Source organism: Syngnathus leptorhynchus, chromosome 2, assembly GCF_054491065.1.
Source record: "Syngnathus leptorhynchus isolate UIUO chromosome 2, UIUO_Slep, whole genome shotgun sequence".
NCBI classification, from domain to species: domain Eukaryota; kingdom Metazoa; phylum Chordata; class Actinopteri; order Syngnathiformes; family Syngnathidae; genus Syngnathus; species Syngnathus leptorhynchus.
In genome coordinates, this window is record NC_141196.1 from 18,546,861 (window position 1) to 18,557,296 (window position 10,436).

Sequence of the window (10,436 nt, forward strand, 5' to 3'; positions counted from 1 at the left end):
CACACTTTTGCCTTTGTCATTGTGAAAAGCATTAACGCAAGTATCCACAAATCACAGCAATGGATTTTCATTTGGTTATCAGGCAATAAATTTACATACTGAACTATTTTTTCTCATTCCTAAAGTTCCCAAATTTCCACAATAAAATTCTCAAACTAACAGTATTTTATGCATTGACTTCCTCCTTCCATTTTTCTCTACTGACTCAAATCATTCCGACTTCAAAATGTCCAGCTAATTCAGGGAAATAAAGAAGCATCATATTCCCCACATTACCATGTTCCCAAATGAAGAGATGTTTACATATGGGATTTATCTCCTCCTTCTCACCCTCTGTTTCGGCAATTCAATTAATTTCACAGTATTTCCGATCAGCATCAGTATTCATACGCAATTTCTACCGATATTGCATTCTTTAGTTAATTGTACAGTACAGCATGTTATCTGAGGAGCACATCTCTATGCTGTGTCAGCGGAATACTTTCATTCTCACTCTTCCTCAGATATGATGAAGTATTCCTGATGGGGCACGCTATCTCTCTCTCACTGTCTCTCATTCTTTTTCATCTCTTATCATTCTTTCAGTCCCACATGATAACTCACAGAGACAACTGGAGACTTCCTGAGATGCCTCCACTTGTTCTGTCTCTGAAAAAAAAACATCAACACGATGCCTTTTAGATTGTAGCAGAAAAGACGGAAAAGGCAGAGCAGGAAATGGAACTGTAGGCTAGATGCAGGTGCACCTTTATTTTAATTTATGACATTTACTGTACACTTCTAATCAAGACGACATAAAAACATTTTTGCTCACCAGCCACTGTGGCTAATGTGCCCCAGAGTTACTTACCACTCACTTGCTCCAATTTTGTTGGTCTATAATAGGTGTAACTTAGATAATTTACTGATTACTGTACTTAATTTTATACGTGCACCTACAGAATGTAATGTCCACACCTCTATTGTTGCATATTGACATCATATTTAACATATACAACTCAAATGTACCCAATTTGAATTATATTTAGTACCACTAATGTAACATATGAATTTGCATTATTATATATGAAGTATACATGTAAGTATACGTGACTATTTTATCATATGAACGCCATATTTGTCAGATTAATGTGAGATTGATGAATCATACGGTGAAGCTGGTTCTCTTACTTGGGTACTCCATCTCCTCTTTGTGACCCTGACCTATATAAATATGAAGAAGAATTGTGGAGGAAAAAAAATGCGTGATAAGTGGAATTCCAGCACAAAGGCTCCTTTTGTTGGAACAACATGATGTTTGGTCTGGGGTTTTTTCTTAGTATTGACCACACAAATACAGCATGTTCCATTTTAATGCCATCATGTAAAGCACTCAAGCATTAGTATGTAGCAATAGCATGGCTTCTCAAGGGCAAAAAGCTTCCTGATGCACAGCCAACAGGAAGTCCATGCCACCAATTAAATTAAATTAAAAAGGCTGCTCGTCACTTCATCAACTTAATTAAAGCGAAACTGAGTGAAACCAGTGTGTGTGTGTGTGTGTGTGCGTGTGTGTGTGTGTGTGTGCGTGCGTGTGTGTGTGCACGTGTATGTGTGCGCGTGCACGTTCGCGTGTGTGCGGGCGGGCGGGCGTGCGTGTGTAAAACAGGACTGAGAAAAGATTATTCAAGATAAACTAATTAAGAGTATGCTAAATATGAATACATACAAAAGTACATTTTCAAAAATTAACTTTCAAACACAAATTGCAAAATAAAAAAGCCCACGGGAGGCTGTGTCACACAAACACGTGTGCAGCAGATGGTACAATTGACGTGCTCACTCCAGTTAACAATCATTCATCATAATCACCAATATGCACAACAGAAATGAGATTAAACACCAAGAAATAATTCATTTGGTTTAAAAAAAAAAAAAGTCCTTGGTGTGGTCGGTCATGTATGTGCAGCATAATGTGATAAAGTTACAGTATAGGTCAGGGGTTCCCAAGTCCAGCCCTCAATAGCCTCTACCCAGCCTGGTTTAGGTGACCTTCCTCCTACACACGTGATTTAAATAATCAAGTCATCAATAAGCTTTGCGAAAACCTGATAATGAACCTGATGATGCGTATCAGGAGGATTGCAGTTGGCATGAATCGAAAACAGAGTGGTTAAGGGCTTTCAGGGACCGAACTTGGGCAGCCCTGGTGTATTTGATAACTGCCACTATGCACAATAGAAATAAATAGAATAGTTAGGATACCAATAATCCACAAAGTTAAGAAACTGAATTTACGGCAAGCTCAAGTCATGCTAAATCCTATGATTTAGGCACAAGGAGGGGATGTGCACGCCACATGCCAGTCATGTGAGCATCACCTGTCTCGGCAATGAGTCACCATAAAACGATCTACATCAAATCATATTATGAATGTGTTGACTAGTTATGCATGATCACCACAGTGCACAATAGGAATAAAAACAATATGCATTTTTGCTCAATGCCACTTTGCACAACATAAACAGAATGACGAACTGAAGATGAACATAAATAATCAACAGATTGAAGAAAATGTCATAGTGTATCACATATGTAATAACAGCTAGTGTTTGTCATCTTCTTGTCTGTCAGGTGGAGATGAGGATAAGGACTTCGACATCCAGAGGAACTCGGGCACCATCTCTATCGCCCGCCGACTGGACGCCGCCCGTCGCTCAAACTACAACCTGACAGTGCAGGTCACCGACGGCCACCACAGCTCCACTGTGCAGGTTGGAATGTGTAAAAAACACCATTTGTGCGCCTTCGATATATGTCTGTGAAATACGTCAATTTGGTCAGAAAACTGTTCCAGTCAGTTGTGCTCACAAAAACGTAAGATAGTCTGTTTTACGAAGTGTTCCCCGGCCGCATCATATCTGAGGCCTCAAAATGATCTGATCTGACAAGAGCAAATGTTCTCAGAGTACAGTGCTGCCTTTAGATATGAGGTCAAATTATTCCAAGATCATAACTCAAAACAAAATCATCTTCCCTCACTAAAATGAAAAGGAAATTACATAGTCTCCGTTACCGCATCTGTGATATTTCCCATTTAGTCTAAACATTACACTTGGGGACTCAAGTCATTTTCTTTGTTTAGTCTGACAGTAAACAGCTTGAAGCTAATTTGTTTGCTAATTACCTTCCAACTGTTACTAGTTGTGAAGTGTCGTGAGTTCACATACAGTGGTCCTGTCCCAATTTCCGTCTCACAACTCGAAGCAAAACGTTTAGGTCATCTCACTCGTATCTCAAGGCCCCACTGAAGCAGTTTCGCCGTTAGCCACAGTACTAACACATTCAGGTAGGATGTTGTCGCAGTGGGTAGGTGTCTGCCACTATGTATTTTGCTTAGGTCAGAAGTAAACACCATGCCATCGCCACACAGATGTACTGTTAGTGGGTTCACTGCTGAGAGTGCAATTTTCAACTTTCACTGACGCTTTGGCATCTGTGAAAGCCAGTATTATACAAAAATGTTCCACTCTCACTGCTAAGGGAAAAGTGGATGGTGAAAATCAGCAATTCAAACAAGAATGGACTAAAAATGTGCATTCATTGTCCCTCAGACAATGACCTGACCCATGTGTTCAATATGCCAGTAGACTATAGCTGTGATAAATTTCCAATTTGGAATCACATTTTGAGACAAAGCAATGGAACATTGAAAAGCCATATACTGCCGTTCAAAAGTTTAGGGTCACTTAGAAATGTCCATATTTTGAAAATAAAACAGCTGTATTTCAATGAGGATAGCATTAGACTCATCAGGAATACACTCTATACATTGTTAATGTGGTAAAGGACTATTCTAGCTGCAATATCTGCATAGGTGTATAAAGGCGCATTTCCAGCAACCATCCCTCCAGTGTTCTAATGGCCCATTGTGTTTGCTAATTGTGTTAGAAAGCTAATGGGTGATTAGAAAACCCTTGAGCAATTATGTTAGTTCTCGTGGAAAACGCTAAATTGTCTTGGTGACCCCAAACTTTTGAAATCCAAATAAAAACAAGAAAATTTAAATTGTCATATCAAGTTGCAAGCAAGCTTCTTGTCACATTGATGGCACAACAACAACAAAAAAGCAAAAGAATGTGTGGTTATTTAGAGTGGCATAGAAATAAAGCGAGCTCAAGAGCCATTCTTGTGATTCAGAAAAAGCCCTGCATGACTCAAGTGATGAACATAAGTTTCGAAAGTGAACCAAAAAACAGGAATTACACTTTTATATGAAGTAATCCTCAATCTTAGGTTCCTCACCAAACAGACACAGTGAAGAACCGGCTGTCGATCTATAAGCAGCTGTGTGATGGAATACAAATGCAGTCATGACTACATTATATTTATTCATGAATTTCAATAGCTGTGAATGAGTCCACTAACACCAAGTTGGATTCATTCGATGAGCTCCGTGCAGTACATTAAAATATAATCATGCTCACCGGAAATTTTATGTTTGAAAATGTATATAAGTCAAAAGGGGACTTTAGTAAACATACCAAAACAGTAATTACTTGTATTTTAGTGGGTGGTTTTGTTGTGTTCCCGTAATATCGTATGTGGCCTGACCAATGTCAATATATGGACTTTTCGACTGATACAAAAAAAAATATTCGAGCTCTTGAAGAGTTATATTTCAGCAAACGTCTAGTGGTTGAATGGATGGATGGATGGATGGATGGATGGACGGACGGACGGACGGACGGACGGACGGACGGATGGATGGACGGACGGACGGACGGAAGCTTTTCCCACTGCATTGTGTGTTCAAAGTTTGAGGCTCAAAGAACAACATGAAGAAAAACTTTATAATAGGTTCAAAAAAGGGATTTTTTTCATCTGTTTTTTTTTTCTATCACACTTTTATTCCTGAGTGCTCTTTCACATGAAGAAAGCGAGAGACAAAACAATGACTGATGCAGTGTTTGTTTGTTTTACACCACTGCTGAGTCAGCATGGTAACAAACAGCTTTCTCTATTATTTATTTTTATCTCCTCTATGTTGGATGTCATTTCCATAACCTGGCTGCTCTTTGCTTCTTTTTTGTTTTTGCTGACCACAGGCCTACATCCGTGTTCTGGACATGAATGAACATCGGCCCGTCTTCTTCAAGACTCTCTATGAGGTGTGTGCTTGTGTGAATACTATGGAGTATTGAAATTGTTATGTACATGAGGAGTAAAAGAGGCCTTCACTGACTTTAGTCAACGTTTCTTAGCATAGATGGAAACCTGGATTGAAAAAGGGTTTGCATTTGGAATTTAGAGTTGAGGGTGATATTTTATGGTAAAGTGAGTGAGTCAGGATTTCAGGTCAAGGGTTAGGCTTTGTGTTTTAGAGTTAGGGTTGATTTTTAATCAGGATAGTTTAGTGTTTGAGGTTTTTGGGTCAGGCTCAGTTTTAGGGTTAGGTTTTGAGGTTATATGGAGGATGACTGGGTTGGGAGTAGAGATTTGGGTTTCAGGTTAGGGTACCAAAAAAGTCTAAGAAAACCGCAAAACTGACAAAGAATTACCGGTAATACTTTAATGCTAGGGTTTATTGCGATGATGATGGTTCCAACTGAAAATGCTTCGAGGTTCAAAGTGTCACTGCATTATTTCTCTCACTTACTGGTCACCGTGTCTGTCAGGTGAGAGTGCCTGAGGACACGCCAGCCTGGAAGGACATCCTACACATTGGGGCACGTGATGATGACGCCAACAGCAAGCTGGTCTTCTCAATTCACAGCAGCATGCATCCCAACAGCTACAAACTCTTCCACCTGGATCCCAAGAGCGGTGTCCTGGCCACCACAGACAAACTGGACTACGAGACCATCTCCCAGCACACGCTTGTTGTCATGGTAATGGCCACACTGTTACACCTTGGTGTAAATGAGTGGCTTTTTTTTTTAAGTCTATGACTGTGCATTGTCATAGATGTTACACTTAATCATGTGCCACAGACTCTCAATAAGGTTGAGATTGGGATGATGTGTCAAGTCAAGTTTATTTATATAGCCTTTCATGACAAAAGAGTCTCAAAGGGCTTCACAGGCCCACAAAACACAACAAACAACGATATCCCCTGGTCAATAACCCCTTCCGAGCAATGAAAAATCATGACAAAACCCATTTAGGAGGTAAACAATATTGAGAAGGGTCCACAATTAGAGTGATCCAATTCCAGGATGACCAGGCTAGATGTTGAATGGGCAACATTGATCACTATGATGCTGTACAGTGTTAATTAAAACAGCGTGAGAGTCCATTTAATAAAATGAAGTGTCGCAGGTACAGACCTCCAGGCAAGTGGTCCTCCGCAGCTCTCTTTTTTTGTTGGACAATGAATTATTATTATTATTAAGCACACTCACTTGAATTATCACCACCAAGCCCCCTCTCTGAATAGGAGAGAAGGGCCTGATGAGAGGAGAAGCGGCAGTAAAACAGACAAAAAGTCGGAATGTCAGGGAGTAAGACAATGCAAAATTCTATGTGTGGTTTAACTTGATGTGAGAGCATAGAAATAAGGTTGAGAAATAGATATTTCTATATAGTATAGGCTGATTGTTTCAAATCACTTTCTGTTTGAAAGCACAGTTCACTACCGTCCACACGCATACACCTAGTTTTTAGGATTCCTAGGTTCTTAATAGAGTTGATATAATGGTATGGTGGTGGTGGCTACCAATAGTGTTGGGACTGGGAGGAGGCAACATCTAGTCATTGGCCTCAATTACAAACCAAAATTATGCAGTTCTGTAGTTAATAGAATTGTGATGTAACACAGTTGCAAGAGGCGAAACTAATACGCGTAACGACACGCACCATCACCTGAGATAGAAAGTGCACCGAGGGACTGCTTTAACTCCACTGACTGGGATGCACGCTCTATCCGCACGTTGAGGACATAGAGTCACTGGTACGCTGCCTGACTATTTGAACTTCAGCATTGACCTAGTCTTCCCTGTTGAGATCTGTTCGCTACTACCCAAATAATAAGCCCTAGATAACGCAGGCTGACCTGAACAGGAAGATGGCTGCCTTCAGGAACAGGGACAAGGAGGCCATGGGGGTAGCACAGCGAGAGGTTAAACACTGTGTGAGGGTGGCCGCAAATGCATACAGGAGAAAGATGGAGCAGAAGCTGAGGGACAATGACTTGAGGGCCATCTGGGATGGGGTGACGACCATGCTGGGCTACAAAACAAAGTCCAGGGCTGTTGAAGAGTCAAGCAAATGAGCAAATGAACTGAAGGTATTTTTAAACAGGTTTGACCAGCCTTGACCCCCCACACCCCCCACCTTTGCCATGGCTATCTCTCCTTCCCTCCCCGACTCATCTCCCCTTGGACAACACAGCATCACTTTTGCCTCCCTCTGTCCCCCCATCTCAGCAGATGCCCTACCACACACCGCCACAGATCAGGTCAGAGGACAGCTGAGGAAACTTTGAACCCGAACAAAGTGTATCCAAGACTACTAAAAACTTACACTACTGAATTGGGGGAGCCACTGCAATGGGTTTTCAACCTCAGCCTGCAGCTAGGGAGTTTACCTATCCTATGGAAGACATCCTGCATCAAACTGGTGCCTAAAAAGTGTACCGAATGACCTCCAGCCGGTGGCACCTCACACTTGAAGACGTTGGACATGATCTCCCTTGGTCTTCTCAGGCCTCAAGTGCAGCACGCCCAGGATTGCCTACAGTTTGCATACCAGCCAGTTATGGTAGTGGAGGATGCCGGCCTTTACCTACTACACAGAGTCCACTCCCATCTCACCATGGTGAGGATTCTCTTCCTGGACTTCTCCTCCCCTGCCCAGGGACTGGTTGAGGAGGATGGGAGTGGAACCCTGCCTGGTGGCAAGGATCTCTGACTATCTCACATTCTGGACGCAGTACGTCAGGCTGAGACACCATCTCTAACACTGTGATCAGCAGCACTGACCCCCCCCCCCCCACACACACACACACACCCCACCAGGGTACAGTGCTGGCCCCTACTCTCACCACCCTCTACACCTCGGACTCCAGTTACAATTCTGAGCTGTGTCACATCAGGGAGTATTCTGATGACAGCCAGTGTCAAGGATGACAATGAGGAGTACAGGTGTCTGGTGGGGATCGTTGCCGCTTGGTGCTAACCAGCCATCTGGAGCCTAATGTCTCCTAGACAAAGGAGCTGATCATAGACTTTTGGAAGTCCGCTTCAAAGCCTAGGCCAGTACTACAGGAGGGAACTGAAGCGCTCAATAGCTTTGAGGTCAGGGAATGGAGCGCAAATTATTTAAAACTACGGGTTCTTAAAATAGCAACTATTTTCATTCTGTTTGACACCTTCAGATACTCCAAAGAGGCCAACCATCTCGCCCCCTGCTAGGCCCAAAGCATCACTACTCAGCCCCTTGCTGATAGCCTACTACCAACAACCAGTTGCATCTGCATGTTACTTATCAGCATTTTTTTTATATACTGCTCCCTTCATACCATGCATTTAACTGACAGGAAACTTTCCTGAAAGCACATTTTTCACTATTGCTCTCTAAATCACACTCAAATTATTCTCAGTATGACCACGAGATGTTTCTTCCCTCTTAGGTGCGTGACCAGGAGATACCAGTCAAGAGGAATTTTGCCAAGGTGATGGTGCACGTGGAGGACTGCAATGACCATGCACCTGCCTTCCTGCGCACTCGCTATGAGGCCGCCGTGTCTAATGTGTCGCCTGTCGGCTACGAGGTGGTGCGTGTCAAGGCCCTGGATGGTGACGCAGGCAGCAATGCCAACATTGCGTACTCCCTGCATTCTGGTGAGCAGCTTTTATATTTTACAATTACACTGTTACCTTGACTTAAAAGTGTCTAATTTTCCCACTTTTTTTAAGTTATGAGCCATTTGTTAACCAAAATATGAATTGTAACCAGACACCCTCACTCGAGTGAAGTGGGGAAGAAAATTAATTCAGTGGGAAGTGGAAAATAAATAAATTAATTGAGGTACTTGCAAGTGGGAGAGCTATTTATTGAATGGGATAAAATACAGAAGAATACAAAGTGAGAACACTTGCAAGGAGGCCACAACACATGCAAACTAGCTGATGTCCTCCTGAAGTCACTCACAAGGCTACACAACTTAAAGCCAGCACACACATATTTCAGTGTGAACAAAGAATACACAATATAAAACCAGTTTATTGATTTATACTTCTATTATATTTTATCACATTTTACAATACTGCTATTTTTCTTGACTCAAAAACAAGAAACAAAAAACATGGTGTTTTTGGAATCTGGAACAGATGGCATTTCATTTGAAATGCAAATTAAGTATAGATAAATAATTTGATATACAAGTGAATTGAGTTAAACGCTTGGTCACAGAAGAAATTAAACTCATCGTCAAAGTACCAGGGTATTTATTTTCACATCTGAAACATGCCAATGTTTTCCCGTACTTTCTTCCCCCGGACCCTTAACCCCCACCATCGTACGTCAGCCAGTTAAGAGCTCCACTAAAGCAGAGTGCTCAAGGACGCCATTATGAGACCTCGGAGAGTCGTTGGAGTGGTTCTCAATTTCCTCCCCAAGCGATCATTTTATGTTTGGGATTTCCTGGGCTCAAGCCAGCTCTCCGTAGCTGTTTTATTGTTTCATTTGCGCCATGCACACCATGCCCACCTTTGGGAAGGGATTTGTCTCTGATCCCAAAGCACAATGAAAAAAGAAAAGGGCCTACCTGGATGTGATTTACAATGTGTTAGTTCCAGGACAAAAGCTTCGTCTACTGCTGAGGTTATTGTTCACGCAGCATCTTTTACGAAATGAAAAAATGAAGAAAAGATTCATGGGAAACAGGGAGCATAAAGAAAGAGTCACTTTACGATCAAGTGATTTATTATTGTGCATCAATATGGATTGTAAAACTGTTCAATTGTACGCTAACAATACACAATTATTCTCCCTGTCTTGCCAACAAGGTTCCAAATTTACATTGACAAGCTAACAATTGGCAATCATTAAACAATGTTTTTGGAAGTGAAAATGAGGCCGTTGGAAATAAGGTCAACATTTTTTGCAGTCTGCCATTTACAAATTTACCTGTTGGTGTTTTTTCCATTTTCTATATATTTTATTTCTATTCCTATCTTGGATAGAAATCTATCGTCTGCTATTCACTGAAAAACACACCAGTACCTGTTTTTGTGTTCTTTCAGTGTTCTTTCATCAGATGCCATGAAAGCCCAGGCTCGTAGAAATCAATAATTGGTGACAAAGTTTTGTTAAAGTGCTACATCATGACTGAGAATATGATATTTGTACATATATAGGGGAGAAGCCAATTTTAACCGAGATTGTTAGTGAATGTTACAACAGTCTTCCCGCATGTAGCCTCGGATTTCCTGTGCATTTCAATGAGAAATCAA

At 41.5% G+C, this 10,436-nt stretch overlaps 1 protein-coding gene across 3 annotated transcripts in view; it reads left to right on the plus strand.

The window, feature by feature from the left end:
* The window catches only part of fat2 (FAT atypical cadherin 2), an 87,089-nt gene that overhangs the window by 25,766 nt on the left and 50,887 nt on the right, over positions 1-10,436 (plus strand). For all 3 annotated transcript variants that reach the window (XM_085937091.1, XM_085937101.1, XM_085937110.1), the window contains exons 7-10: positions 2,614-2,753; positions 5,088-5,150; positions 5,658-5,870; positions 8,612-8,822. In XM_085937091.1, coding sequence (XP_085793217.1) covers positions 2,614-2,753; positions 5,088-5,150; positions 5,658-5,870; positions 8,612-8,822 — 627 coding nt within the window. The remainder of the gene's footprint in view (positions 1-2,613; positions 2,754-5,087; positions 5,151-5,657; positions 5,871-8,611; positions 8,823-10,436) is intronic.